Source organism: Osmia lignaria, chromosome 15 (assembly GCF_051020975.1).
Source record: "Osmia lignaria lignaria isolate PbOS001 chromosome 15, iyOsmLign1, whole genome shotgun sequence".
In the NCBI taxonomy this organism is placed as follows: domain Eukaryota; kingdom Metazoa; phylum Arthropoda; class Insecta; order Hymenoptera; family Megachilidae; genus Osmia; species Osmia lignaria.
Genome location: NC_135046.1, coordinates 1,507,859 through 1,523,772, shown reverse-complemented (window position 1 = coordinate 1,523,772; position 15,914 = coordinate 1,507,859). Strand labels below are relative to the sequence as shown.

The 15,914-nt window shown below is 44.5% G+C and overlaps 1 protein-coding gene across 4 annotated transcripts in view; it reads right to left on the bottom strand.

Annotated features, from left to right (window-relative positions):
• Positions 1 to 15,914, bottom strand: part of bbg (PDZ domain-containing protein big bang) — a 44,204-nt gene that overhangs the window by 10,488 nt on the left and 17,802 nt on the right. For 3 of the 4 annotated variants that reach the window (XM_034315646.2, XM_034315645.2, XM_034315647.2), the window contains exons 5-6: positions 15,451 to 15,542; positions 3,721 to 3,834 (exon numbers count right to left, since the gene is read on the bottom strand). In XM_034315646.2, the coding sequence (XP_034171537.2) occupies positions 3,721 to 3,834; positions 15,451 to 15,542 (206 nt within the window). The remainder of the gene's footprint in view (positions 1 to 3,720; positions 3,835 to 15,450; positions 15,543 to 15,914) is intronic. The other variant, XM_034315648.2, reaches the window with a different exon arrangement.

The window sequence follows — 15,914 nt, the reverse complement described above, 5'->3', positions numbered from 1 at the left end:
ACAAAAGGACGCTCTTGTCCTTGGACACGAGAAGATCGAAATCGCGTCAACGTGTCTCGAAAGTGTGAAACCTTGTCCGTAGATTATTAATTGTTATTTTAATCTTTCGCAATGACATCCTTTTGTTGCGCGGATTCGCGTCACCGCGCTGGAATGATCGGAGTCGAAACTTCGAAACGATCGTAAATCAACTTTATCGTCGTTCGTGAATATACGTGGTGTTTTAGAAGTGTCTTTTCTATCTTCACACGTGGAATCGATAGCTCCTCGATAGTCTAATCAATATTGAGTCAGCCTGTGTTCGTCGTGGACCATCGAATCGGTCCATCTACCAGCAGATTTACACGATAAACCGGCGAGCTTTTATTTTCGACAAGAATGAATCACTCGGGTAGGACGCTACAACGCGATAAGCAATCTGGGTTTTATAACGTACATCGACAGTTTGCTCAGCACTTTTGTGATATTTTAATCCGACCGCCGAAAACATACGCTATCAGAAAGATCGTTCCATTAATCGACACATGCTAGACCAAGCTGATTTTCAATTACGTATACAGGGTGTTCGACAACAGGTGGGAGATTTTTTAAGGGGTGATTCTAGGGATCCAAATAAGACGAAATAGCGTTTGCGGCTTTGTTTCCCAGTAATTAACGTTTAAAAATTCCAGTAAAAGAGCATAAAATCTGCGATCAGCTGGGGTGGGTAAAGTCACAACCAAGTATCGTTGAATAGTAGAAACTTACTTCGTGCTATTCTGTATCTCGGTACTGTAGCATTCGGCTTTCTCTTCTTGGTTATGACTGTACCCACCCCTGTTGACCTGACGTTCAGTCGTCGGTGCTGGGCAGATCGCAGGTTTTTGGCGCTTTTAAACATTAATTAACTAGAAAACAAAGCTGCAAACGTCTTATTTCGTCTTATTTTGATCCCAAGAATCACCCCTTAAAAAATCTCCCAGCTGTTGTCGAACACCCTGTATACTCGTCGTTCGCGAATCAAGGGTTTCGCGAAGGATGCCGAATAATTATCGTACGCGTAAACGTACGTTTTAGCCGAGCTAACAGGCGTAAACGTGGTTGCAGACGTAGCCGAGGTCACTCGCAGATCTGCAACGTGATATTAACCCTTCAACGCGGTTCGACGTACATATTAAGTTGCGTCCTACTTTTCTAGGCCTAAGTACATATCCCGGAGTAGACAATCGACTTTTTCGATGTACAAATCAACGGACGGAGGCTGGATAATGGGTCGAAATCGTTACGTAATTAAGGACACGAAACCTTGTTTCTTCCACGGCTACTGGCCTCGTCGCGCAAACTCTGTATTTAGTCGCACGAACGCGTTTCTGAACGATGACGAACCGTACGCGTCCTACCGTTTGACCATCGTTATCTACTTAATTAATTCGCGATATTCGTTTGTAGCGATGTTCGAAAGTTACGGGTTAATTAGCAACTTAACAGATCGGATGGCGCAACGAGGGTCTACCGATTCGGTGATGAATTAGAAAGGTTGATTTCGTGGCAGTGATCGTGGCCACCGTTACTTCGCTTTTGCACGCCTTGTTCGCCAACGATCGTGCGGTTCCCACATTATTCCTCCGGTTCGACGAATGACGCGCGGGTTAGGCTCACTTTGACCCAAACTATTGCCATTTTATGCTTTCGTACCGTTATGGATTCCGTGTCTGTTTAACCTTTAATTCGACAACGATATATCTTTAATTTTCGATATCTCAAAGGTGTTTCTTTTCAAACACCCTGTATATTTCTATATTACTCGGATAATTATCTTCATTTTTAACAAATCTTATCTATTATTCCCAGTATTATATTATCAATTCCAAGTACTCGATTACCAGTATTTCTAGGGTGACGATTACATTTAAATGTGACAAATTAGACTTACGTCTCACTGTCCACCTTGCAACTAATGACACATAATCATTCGAAAACTCAATATTTACAGTTCAAGGCACGTCATATCGTTTCGCAATAGCTGGCAACGCACACGAACCCGCAAAGACCGCATCCTTTTGTATATACTTTCTCGGCTCGCGTGGGTGACGAACGGTATCGCGAAACGTTTGACACGACGATCACTGGATTTTTATCGCGTTAGACAGCGAATATTCCATAGTCAGAAATAAGGTTGCAGAATGCGGAAACATCGGCGGCGCGTCGTACGTGCCTCGAGACGCCGATGACGCCCGCCGTCGCCGACTAAGCTTCTCTCGGTTCGTGGGAGCGGCTCGTGAAACGGGTAGGATGCGAATCACACCTCGAGAATCTTATCCAATTAATTTTTTTTCACCTGTCCCACTATAAGGGTAGCCGCGTAGAAAAGAAACACGACGCTGATGATGGAAATAATGCGATACGCGACCGATTGCGACTCGATATCGATTCAACGAGCTCCGATAGCTTCGCGTTTGCTTTTTACCCGCCTCCTCCTTGATGCATGCTTCCTAGTTTCTTTCAGTACTTTCATGGAATCGGTTTCTCGACATATCTACGTAAAACACGGGGATCGTTTGTTGGCTGTTCGGAAGTTGTAGCTTTTAATTGTATTTTCTTGGAAATTAGGGGTCGCGGTGGTGGTTCGATACCGCCAAGTGATGCTTTTTATTATCGTGGAAAGCGAATTTGATCGTTTCTGCAGCTATCAGATCGAGAACGATGATATCGGAAATTTATTTTTCAACCTTCTGAAGGCCTTTGAAGTTATATGATTACATCGGTAATCGAAAAATGAATGAGTAAGAAATTTCAATTGCAAGATAATATTCTGATAACATTATTTTGTTACCATACCGATAATAGAAAGTAGATACTGATTTTTATCAGAATATTGAACGCAATAATCGTTGAAATATCTCCTTTGAAAAATTAAAGATCGAAGCGATTCGGAGGCTCTACAAATCACTTGAAAATTGAATGCCCATCACTAATTGGGGTTATAAATACACGATTAGTTGCGGACATGAAACAATACCGACCGACACCAGTCTATCGCGATATTGCATCTATTTTCAATGGCCACGCAATACCTTATCTAAAAAGTCCAGCGACGCTTTTAACCCATGACATCGGTACTAACCCGTTCCTTTATCTTGTAAATTAACAATAACGTTTATCAATCGGTTTTTCCCCGCTCCGTTTATTCGATAACGCGTGCAGAAAATCATAACCGATCGATCGAAAGAGAAAAATATCGGAGGAAGGAAAATCCTGAGCAGGATCGTTCTGCGATCTTCTCGGCGCTGATTTTCTTCCTTTAGACGAGAACGAGGCGTTCATTACCGGTGGCGAACGGGTTCGTGACACGTCACGGAGCGTATCTCTCAATGTGAAGTTCGCGGCACGATCGAGGGCGAATTCTTGCGGACTTTCACCGGCCATCGAAGGACGGGCCATCGTCGTAAACCGTCTCGAGAGCATTTGCGGCTTTAGCACCATTGTTGCGGCTCGCGGAACCAACGTCGCCGTCGGTCACGTCGCTTTGCTTCGGTTCGCTTTGCAAAAATCCATTCCGTTCGCTCCCTTTGTAAGAGGAAGCGGTTCCAAGAACGCTTTCAGCCAGCTTTGAACGCTTAGGAAATCGAGTCGTACGATTCGAAGCTCGCGTCGAGGAATTTTGCAACCATTCTCCTTCATATTTGCGTCCCATCGGGTCGATCGTATACCGCGTGCGATTAATAAAATAAACTTTCTTACCTGCTTTCAAATCTTCGACGACAACAGCCTCAGGGAAATTCGTGTTTCGATTCGCACTGTCTACCTCGTCATTCCGTCCTGCGAACAAATCGGAACACCGATCAGAGGACACTTCTATTTAACAAAGAGAAAATAAAAAATAAAAAATCGCTGACTTATGCAACTGCGTTTCACGACTATTTCCAAGCCATGATCGCGAGCGACAAACAGGGTGCCGTCGATGTCGTTTCAATTAAGCGAAATTACCGGAAGGCGGTCGCGAAACGAAAAGTTCTCTGCGTATGTACACAAACCAGTCCAGTGATAATGAGTCGAGGTAATGGTTGCTAGCTAGTGGACACAGCTGCACGGTTAACTCCATTTGACCCGTTGCTTATTAAACACGCATCAGATACGTAGACGAGAAGTAGAAAAGGCGTACGGCACGCGCGTCTATTGTTCCTTGTCTCCTCGCGAGATATTATTAATATCTCGCCATGGATTTTTATACTACTGCGTAGTAGATTGTGTAAAACCAGGCACTGAGATTTCGGGGGTCCGAGGGGAGCTCCCTCATATATATGACATAAAATAAGTACCTCAAATAAAATTTATAAAATTAACATTAAAGCTTGTATAACTAATTTAGATTTGCATTTACATCGATTAATATTCAAGTAAACATTGCTCTTCTCGCATTCTTAGACGCAAAATCTTCTTATGGGGGCCCTGGACCTTGGGGGGTTCTAAATGGCCGCCTAGTCTGCCTAGGACCGCGGCCGGCCCTGTATAAAACATGCGGCTGTCAAAGGGTTAAGCTTCGAGTTTCCTTTTTCAAAGAATTGACAGAGAACGTTTGCATATGCAAGGTAGGATAATACGATGGCGCCATTCAGTAATCAACGGAATACGCGGAAGAGTAAAAAACCGGCTAGGAGGACTCGGATGATCTCTTGTTTCTACGGCCTTGATCGCTTAATGAACGTTGTTGCCCCGTAACCAGATCCGTATCTCGAGACGCGGCTCCTCCAATAATCTTCTTCCTTCAACCAGTTAACGAACCTTTGAACTCGATCGCTATTAATTAATCCCGATCGTTAGGCCGAGTCTGCTTTCGGAACACGGTCCGAATAGAAAAGTGAATTTGATCGCTATAATTTCCAAAGGATACTGTAAATAGATTCGGTAAATTACGGGTCGATCTTGATCAACGATCTTTCGGTTGCCAGGGGGGTTTCGATGTGATTAACGAGAATGCCGGGTCTGGCCGATGGAATTCGTGAAGCCAGGATCGTAGCGATCGAGGATCGGTAGTTGGAATTTCAATAATCTTCTGTGACGAATTATCGTAATGGTAGATTAGAGTTTATAATTAGTTGTTCGCATGAAATATCGCGGGTTGAGACGCGAACGCGTCCTCGTTGGTCAACGAAAGATGGCGAGTTTGAAGCGGGCCCAAGGAGCCGAGCGCTTCTTTTCAAGGGACATTTTTCAATGGTGATCGAACGGGAAGAAGCTCGACGAAAGGGCCGGCGGGAAGTTGACATTAAAGGAGGAACCTGCAATGGAAAGAGGAAGCAAGACAGCAGGAGAATACTGAAAAGGAAAAAAAGAGAAGCAATCTGACGAGAGGAAGAATAAGAAGAGGATCGGGTAAAGGAGCGAGTAAGAGGGAATCGGAAGTTAAAGAGTGAACGAGAGTGGAGAAGAGATGAAAAGAGAGGAAAGAGAGCAAGGAAAAATAAGAAGAGTTGTTCTCCTCTCCGGTCTAAGAGGTTGGGAGAGGGTGGCCTTGAGCAGGTCATCACCTCCGGCTGCGGTGCTGATGCTGCTCGTGCTGGACCATCTTAACTTCTTCTTCTTCTTCTTCTTCTTCTTCTTCTTCCTCTTCGTCTTCTTCTACTTGCTCCTTGAACCCTTCTTTACTCCTCTGGCCACCTCTTCTTCGCCAACCTCCTTTAACCTTCTCTTCTTTCTGTCCTCGGCTCTTTCTCTTTTTCTCCTCCTAGCCATCTCTCTTCCTCTTTCTTTTACTCTCTGCGCGCGCTCTTTACACTTTTCCAGGGACCTCCATCGCGCGGTATGAAACAATCCGTACGAGCTAACTCGGCACCGGATTCACGATAGAACGACGTTTCTTAGGACCCTTTGACCTTCGTACAAGTCATTCATTGGTAAATGCGATAAAAGTCCGTTGTTTAAGCAGGAATTGCCGAGAATTCTAGGAATTCTAGTATTTCAAAATTTCAACGCCTAATTTTAACGAAAGCGTCAATTTGACAAGTGGTCGACGAGAAAATAACTTCTAGCGACTAATTGAAGAAAAAGAGAAAAAGAAGAAGAGTGAAGAGGGGAAGATTTCGAGCGGTTGGATTAACACGAAGGGAATCAGGCAAATCGAGTTTGACAAAGTGGATCGTCCGTGACGCCCCTCGAACGTAATGGTGGACGCGTGGCAGCGTCGGTGTCGGCTTCAGCAGGTACAATGCGAAATCGTTTCGGTAAAATCGGCCGGTGAACGCGACCGTAGGACCGGCCTCCGTGACTCGGTGCACCGGCTTAAGTGAATGAGAAAGATAAACATAATAATTACGGCAAATTGCTGGCTGCCGTTGAAAACGGCATCGCTGAACCGGCACCACGTCAGAAGAGGAACGCGAACTCCGATGACCAATGAAATCTCGTTTAACAGGGTGTACCGTGACACCTGGACAGAACTTCGCTGATGGATTCGGTAAATAATAATCAAATCGTTAAGTCGAGTCTTCCGGTGATTCCGGATGATTTTCTCTGATGGAAAATGAATACAGTAGCATGAACGGTAAAAGGTTATTCACCAGGTAATTGTTGGTGTTTTATCAATCGCGAGTTGAAGAGGTAATGGTGTAATAATTGAGCGTAACACGAAGATTGAATTTTCGATAACGGGAAGAGCACAAAGAAGAACGATTTACGAGGACGTCGATCACGCGATGTGTCGACCTCGACCCAGTAACTTCCAGGCCACGTATAGCCCTGAGGTTGCCGATCGAAATTCTTTTCGATCGCACCAACTCGATCGATGTAACCCGCGGCAATACCTGTCCAAGACAAACTTCGAACGGGAATAATTACGTGTAACGCTATTATGAATTTCGATCACTTATGAGGTAATCGTTTAATTTGAAACACCTCATAGCCCATCGCACCGATAGATATAATTATCTTTCCTGAAAACAGCTAATAATCGAGAATTACACTTAACAGCCTTCATGACCTGGTGAAATAATAAACGTTCTAACAAAGTGTATCTCGAGAGTTACAACGAGGCATGAACAGTTGGCGCCTGCTCGATAAACCAAGCTCGCCTTTAACGAACACATTGCTCCGTGTCGTGCAGAAATTTAATACGATATGTATATGTACACGATCGTACGCGAGCACGCACGTGGAGATGCGTCCGATGAATGAGCTAATTGTGCCTTCAACGCCGCGAATTCCATCCCCTTTTATTCCTTCGACGCCTTCCTATGCTCGGTCGCTTGCATCTCATTCGTGATGGGCTAATAATCGCTTGAAAAATTACTCTCGATCTGTATCAGTATACTCTCGCCATACCGACGAAACAGAGACTTATAGTATTGATAACGTTTGTCGATCATCTGATGGATTCCTTAAATTTCCGGGGCTTCGTTGCAGTTGCAATCAAGCGTGTGCACGATTTCTCGAAGAAACAACAACGGAATGGGACGGTAAATAGTTTCAGGCAGGTGTAGCCCATCTGCAGTGTCAGCTGCCAACGAACCGAAGCCCCTGCCACGCTCTCTACCCTTGAGATTCAAAAAATATCCTGCGAGCTGCAGCTGTTGCTGGTGCGCTTTTCTTGTGGGTGGCCAGTGAAAGTGCAGCCTCGAGGTCAACCTCGACAAATTGAATTTTTACACCAACATCCTTTGATAAATCATCGCGAAAATCTTTAAACTATCACATTATTTTTTACCTCGAAGTAATAAAATACCGTGAAAATAATTGTTAAAATTAAAAAAAAAAAAAAAAAAAATAAAGATACCATTTAAACGAAACTGAAATTTTTAATAAATCTCATAAATCTCTTTTCACGTCGATAAGAAATCGAACGTTACGTGTTACGATTGTCGTTAAAGACACGTTCTAGCCGGGAACGTGTCAATCGACAAAATTGTTCGAGTCTAAGATTTCTGATCGAGCAGCGGTTTTTCTTCGGCTTTTTTCACCAACCTACGATCCGGGAGAGAATCTTTTTTTACCCACGAAGCTGTTGCACACTAGACTCGTTAATGTCCCACATCCTGCCGTCGAAAGCGTCCTCTCGTTCTTCCTTACGAGCGTCGTGGACGAGTGAATCGTAATTTTCAGTCTCTCGTAATTGCTCCTTAGCCTGCCAGCTCGGAAGCTAAGTTTTCCCTTTCGACTATGCTTCGCTCGATGACGCGATTGATTCGTGAGTCAGATCTGAATTGGTTTAATGATTCACTTCGATCGTACGAAACATCGGATTCATCGAAAGAGTATGCCGCTATAGTTGGAATTAATTTCAGTCATCTTTTGAGTAAACTTGCTGTAATTCTTCGAGATTATCCTATGCAATCAGTACGTTACAAGGAAAGATTAAAGTCTAGCCAACGTACAGATTATAATAATTTATAGCTATTATTCATAATTTGCCTAGTTATTGTGTATACCGTCTAGGTAAAACTGCTACAGGGAAAGTATTAATATATTATTATCTTTCTTTTTTATTGGAAACTTAATCCGAACCTACTACGGATACATCGTATATAAAATATAAGAATTTAATTCCCTATAAATTCCAGTTTAATGAGTTAACTCGACGTTGATGGTAGCATTAGGTTGTTGCATATCAGATGGCTGATTTCGAAACGCTAGAAAGTCTGACGCAATTTGATAACATAAAAGTATCAGAAAATACCACATATGCCGTATCAATTTGAAGCTTAAACTTTGACAGAAATAACCACGTAAATGTTTCGTTAATGTTCCTAATACTAACCGCGGAAGGGTTAAGCTGAACACTTGTACACGATTTCCCGGTAAATATTTTTTACAGGAGGATACGTTTACTACCTTGTTCGGTTTATTCAATCGATCGTCGGAAAGAAAACACACTCGCTTCGATGTATTAGCAGCGTAACGCGAATTTTCAAACGCAATTCGCGCAGATACCATCGGGCAGGTGAACAAATACGTGGAAAATCGAGACTCGGAGGAGGTAAATATTTAAATACCTTTTCAGTCACGAATCGAACGATTCCAGTGGAACATTCGGTAGCTGTGCCTTGTCGAAACGTAACACGATCCCTTGGAACCACTTATCTTTTAATATCTTTCTCTCTCTGGTTCACAATTTTAAACCTCGCGAGGGAGCACTTTGGAGAATCGAGTGTCGCGTATTCGAGGAGGAAGAATCAACAACAGTCAGAGATTCTCGTACATCGTCAACTTTGTTCACCTCGTCTATTCCATGTAAATATCACGGAGAATAATCTGTTTACAAATCAATGATCTTCGATTTTCGATAACTTGGTACGAGCAAGATTTCTTGATCCTTTCTTTTCTTTGTAAATCAGAAGGTAATGGAGTGGAATAAACGCGTATACTGCTGTGATAAATCTCACGGTGAAATTTTCGAAGAGAAAGAAAAATATATTTTGACAAGTGTATAAAAGAAACACGCGAGGCAGAGAGCAGACGAGAAGGCTCTTGGAAACGCTTTGACTCGGAGCGTCGAGAAGAGACTGGCGAACGCCTTTCTGCCTCTCTGCCTGGGACATCGTTGGCCATCCCTTTCCACCAATGACGAGGCTTCCTTTGCTGGTCTCTCACGGAGAGACCGTGGTACCTTTACTCTTGATAGGTTACCTTCGAGTTAACTCGATAGGATCGTAAAACGTGCGCGTGCATACAAATCAGTGCTTCGATGCGTGAAAATCGCAAGGATTTTCGGTAACACCTGGAACATCCAGGAAATCTACCACACCTCAGCATCCAAAACTTTCTGACACCTCAATTTTGTTATTCGAGTTACTATACCTCACATCTAATGATTCTGTTTAATAAATAAAAGAGACTTGCTATGCAACGATTTTCTAAATTTTATATTATTTTTCAGCTTGTGAAACCATTTCATTTAAAAATAGATACGCGTATCTACACTCGAAAACACCCTCGAATACGTTTCATTGTTTGAAACATGTTTTGAAATAATTCATTTCCAAATATCCCGCCTAAATAACATCCGATAGAAAAATATGTTTGCGAGTCTGGTCAGCTGCCCAATCAGACGTTAGATCCCGGAAGACGCAGCAGAGATGCGCGGTAGATATATCGATTCTCAACGATATGTCGATCGTATGCAACAATTACTGTCAGTCAAGTTCGGTGTGCAATCTCTGGCACGGGTCAGAAGTATATCGGGGTCGTCTTCATGAACGTACATACCGTCTACACGTGCGAGTTATCGCGGACAAAAGGAATCTCTTCTCCTTTTTTATTTTTCTTTTTCGTTATAGTGGTGTATTATTGTTCGCGAGATCGTATATCGATAATATATTTCGATGGCAGCGGGGTGCCGCACACGCACAATACCATTTGCATCGTCTAAAAAGAAAAAAATCCTGTTCCAACTTACAAACGCATACCTTCGTTCGTTTTGATCGCTTCTGACCCGCGTGACATTCTTTCCGACTTCTTCTCTTATCGCGCCACGCATCTACCGTGTCGCGATTTTGGAGGGAACGGCCATTTGACCTTAGCAAACGCGACGAGGAACCAGAAGCATCCCGCGCCTTCGTGTTTCGCGACGATTTCTCTCAAAGCGACTCATCTTTATCGTTTCGTGACACGATTTCGAGGTGTACGGTCCTTTAATCCTAGCAAACTCGAGGAACCAGGAGACTCGCGATGTCAAACATCTTTAAAACGCTCTTTTTTTTCAAAGTAACAGACTTTTACAGTGAGAGGTGAATTAACATGGCCGTACATTGGTAAGATTGCATTTGAGAGGAAGTGACATAAAAAGTTTTCTGACAAACCAAATGGAACTAACAGTGGTTGGATGTTTAAACGGAAGATTGGAATTTTGGAATAACAATCGCTCAGCAGAATTTTCCTACGACGGAAAGCAACTATCGATGATGTATTATTCAACGATCGGCAATTCGTTGACCACTCGAACGAGGAATTTCGATGGGCCTACACGAGCAACCTTGTTACCAGTCTGGCATCGCAACGCTGAATGTTTCGCTACGTAAGTAACGTATATAGACAATACCTTAACGTTGCATGCGTCTCGAGTTATAATTTCGCCTTGTCGATAGCCGGTTCATACATCTTTCATGACGGCTAGAATTCTGAATAGAATCGTCCTGCAACTGCGTTTCGGAAACCCACGAACGCATTCGTGAATGTCGATTAGCATAACGCATAACCTTGTTCGAAGCAATGTTTTCTGCAAAATGTTGCTACATTTGTTCGTTGAATGACACAATAGATATCAATCTTTTTCATTGAAAATCCGGGTCCGCTTACGATACGTTGTCGATTCGTTCGCGTTACGCTTACGGTCCGATTCCTGCTGTGAATGATTAACATAATACTAATGACATGGGAGTTATCTAAAAAAAGACTGAAACGTTATTCGGTAACACGTAAGTTGCGTGAATTACCGCTAACCGAGACGGTGCATTTTGCATGTACAACGCGTCGCGTGCTCCGATATCCCTGACAATGACGAACGTGACGTAAATGACGGATGCATATTCGTAAAGGCCGAGTGATTGACACGCAACGTGTGTACGCGACTTTAAATTGTATCCAGAATTTCGTGGCTGTCGAACGATGGGCGGCACACGACCCAAATCGCGATGGTTAACGGATTTCGCGAATACGAATCAATTCTTTATCGAAAGTTCTCGGCGTTGTCAGCTGGCTTCTTAAAACATGCCCGATTTCGAGAAGGTGGATACTCGGCAAAAGGGTTAACCGGTCGAAGAAGAAAAGTGCAAGGTTCGGCGACAGCTCAAAGGATAGTCACGCGCCGTTGATTAGTTAGCGCAAGAATGTTGACCGTGCAAAGTTGAGCGCAAACGCGTGGGAAAGCGGCGCGGCGCGTCGCGATGAAAAATCGGCGTCGCGTTTTGTACCTTCCCGTGGACGATCGGGTGGCGAGAAAACGCTGAAAACGAAAGTCTTCGCGATATGCAAACTAAAATTTAGTTTAGTTTGCAGAATTTTTTCGCGTTTGCCATTCTCAAAACTTTCGGCGCGAAGTCTCGTATAACAGTTGCGTCGCGACGAGCGTACGAGCGATCCCATGGTGGATCTAATTGGTAGAGCTGGTCCTCGGGTGAAGCAGGAATTCGTGCAAGCCGTGCAGATTCTCGCATTCCAACGATACCAGAGGTCCGGCTTCTCTCCCTCTCTTTCTGCATTTATAGAGCTGCTCGCGCCAAGTTTGAACTCAGCCAGGCCTTCGTTCGCGAAACGGAAGATGCTCGACCGGTTTCTTTTTTCTTTTGCCGGACCGCGTGTTAGAACGCGACCACCGAGCAGCCGCTCGCTCGAAGAATCTTAAGCTCGGTTTACACGCTCATGCAATACGCGCATGCTTGTGTAATCAAATTTGTGCAATGCGAAACGCCGAGGGATGCTCGTATCCGCAACGTTTCGTTTTATCGGTGAATTCTGAAAACTTACAGAGCGCATCGTTGGTTTTATCGATGGCATAGTAAATATCGTGACTCGACATTATCGGACGGGTGTTGGAGGTCTGAGCAACTTTTTGACCGATCAAACATTCAAGTCCGAAGGTTATCGATAACTGGTCGTCCTCGCTGGCAGGATCGAAAGAAACTGATCTTTTCCCGGTGTCTAACAGGCATTCGGACAATGTGGCTGGTTAACAGCGGCGTCGTAGACATTCCAAGGGGATAAAAATCCTGGGGGCTGATTGCGCGCGGCGCGCTTGCGGCGCGCTTACGGCGCGAGTCGCGTTCTGGATCGCGAACGTCGCCGGTTGATGGGCTCGTTCGTGCTCGTTTTCTCGGCTGTGTTTTAGCGCCTTGCCTCGAGACAAGGAGGCCGAGTTACAGCCGCGTCGACGATAAGTCAGCCGACGAACTCTCCTCTTCGGATACGGTATAACTGTAAAGGGACGTTTCCTCTCTCGTTTCGATCCCAGGCCAATTGCCGTTCAGGAAAAAAAAACGGCTTTGCTTTTAAAGCCGAAAATTTACACGAACGTGTCGCGCGACGAATGCGCGTCATTTCTGGGACGCGGGAACGTTTCCTTGCGAGGATCGTACGCGAGGAGGTAGAAATCATCGAATTTTCATTTCGAGAAATAAAAGATTAAGAAAAGATATGAATCTTTTGTCCCCTCGTTGAACCGCGGATTCCTCGAATTCCTCGGATCAAGGAACAGAACCGAGCGCTGGAACGAGACGCGGAGTATGACTTATCGAAGCTAATCGAATCGATGTCGAGGCTCGAGCACCTTCCGGGTCGGCAGACTGGAATGTTGTCGCTTCAATCGGACATATTGGCTTCGCGTAGGCGCCGAGCAGATCCTTTCAGACGCGATCGCTTCCATTCTCCGTCCGGATAATGACGAGTATCGTATTCTTAACATGCTAACTACCTACGGTTTGAACGAATAGAAAAGTCCTTTTCTATTTCGCAATTTGACCGTTCCTTTTCGAAATACGGCGAATGGAAAGTTGAACGAATGCTCGGTCGAGTTCCGGGGTGGGCCGTTTAAACAGGGCATCCCGATCTTCCGGCAGCGTTTAGCCCCGTTGTTTCTCGAGCAAGTCGCTTCGAGGCCTTCTCCGGTGATTTACCATCGATAGTTTCTCCGAATGATTGATTCGGCTAATCATCGTTCGTGACCAGTTCCGTGGAAGAGGATGCCGAGTTATCTTGGTGGTTTGCCTGGGTTAATGCACCGCGAACGAGCACAGCCCGCGCCCTGATACGTTACAGGCTGTCCTTTTATTTCTTCCTTCCTCGAAAACCACCTTCTTTATCGTCTAATCCACCGGCAATTATTAATGAAAACCAACCACTTGATACTTCCAGCTTATTATGTTGCAAATTAGCATATCATAAGCTCGTGATTGGATGCACTCGAGAGGAGATGGCCTTATCATTTCCATCCGACGAGCGATCATCGACACCGGTTACGTAAACCAGTAACCGGATAATCATTGGAAATGATAAATGATGGTGGAGAAAAGGAGTCGGATATGTATTGGCTAGGCGGTCGGTCGTGTCACCGCGTTCCATCAGCCGAGGCTTCTATACCTCCGGCTGAACGGAACGTACACGCGGAGGAAGGCAGAGAGATGTCGAGTGTGGGTGGTTGGTCAGGGTCTGTCAGGGTATATGGTAGTCACAACAATATGGCGGTGGTAAGCGCATACCCATGGCTATGGCAGTGTTTGCCGTCTGGTCGAGCACTCGCGGTGGCTTGACCGCGCTCAAGGTCCTCCATTCCCTCTTTAATCGCCTTCCTTTTCCAGATCTTTCACTTTGCTTCGCTCCCAATCGAACAGACCGTAGACCTCGATCTATAGCCAACCTGGAGCCGCACCGCCTATGAAAATCCGATCGAAGAAGACTGCATTCCACCAAGACGGACTTTGCGTGTCGTCCATAGTATACTGACCTAAAGATCATCTCATCCTACTTTGCTCTTTCGTGCCAGCGATGGACGTCAGAAGAATCTCGGGTTATAAGCGAACAAATCAGGGCTGAAACGCGGCATGTCGGTTTTAAACACCCGTCATATCGCGCGGCTCGATCGGTACTTCTTGGTACTTCTCGTTTTGAATGGATCACGATGCTGCTCGTTATTAAGGCACCGAGTGTAAATGATCGCGCGTACACCCACGATAATCGACATCCGGTACATGCGAGCCTACCAATTACTCTGCACCTCTTCTACAATAGCTATTCCCACTATATGCTCACATTATAAGCAGAACCTTAATTTTCAAAGATAGTCATAAGACTCTACAAATTTCCCTCTAGATGAGATAAATTTATGAATGCGATTGAGGTCACGCGTCCGTTCGTTGGAAAAATTGAAAAATCGCGATAGCCAATCAATTGGAGGGTTAAAATAGTATCCTCGGATTTAGTCGATTGGGAGGATACAGATATTTTTACGGCGGAATCGAGTGTCGCTGGCCGCATCGTTTCGCCTTCGATTTCCCACGTAAGTCGCGATCCATCTTTGGCGGACAATGAGTAGCAACGGGTCTATTTGGTCGTGGATGCCGGATCGGGGCGAGAAGGAATTCTTGGCGTCGAGGGTGCGCCGCAACACACCTTTGTCTCTCGTTTCAGAGAGCTCTGCCTCCGTTTCGAACGCTCGCTCGCTGGAAACTAGAGAACCTTAACGGCGGCGCGTAACGCACCGAGATTAATGCGTAACCTTTATGAAGCGCGACGCGGCGCGTGGGCGTGCGTTCCGCGTGTGTTCTCCGCTCCAGCGAATTCCTTCCAGCTCCACTTAACCGTCTTTCATAAAATCGTTTCATTCGTGATCTCTCGAATCGTTTTCGTGTAAAATTTCACAAGAGTCTTTTGTTCTTTTTGTTTTTTGTTTTTTTTTGTTTTTTTTTTTTTTTTTTAATGCATTTGCGTTTCTTTTTTGTAAATGAAAATTGCAAGCAAAGAGTAATGAAGACATCGAGAACGTGTACTTACCATTTATATTGAACGAGTCTTTCTTGCTTGGCGATTCTTGGCATTCTGGTTTCTCCGTCGCGTTACTCTCGCTATCGCTCGCCCCTTTGTTCCTGCAAAACAAAGGAGGTCTTCTCAATGAAAAAATTTGTTAGATTCTTCTTCGGATCGATGTTAAATGCATTACTTGACGTAAAAACGACTACGCACACGTTTCATCGGTATTCTAAAACAAACAATGGATCGACCGATGTAGAGTTTACGGAGTCCAACGACAAACGAACCAGTATTAAGATACACTGTTTAAATGATAAGATATTTATGGAGTGTTTACGTAGATATTTTCAATAAACCTCGATCTTTAATTTGATATGTCTTAAGTGGTATTTTGTGATACTTTTACGTCATTGAATCATATCAGAATGTCTACATTTCGAAACCAATCATTTGATTAATCCCCACACGATACGAGCTGGCTACAAACA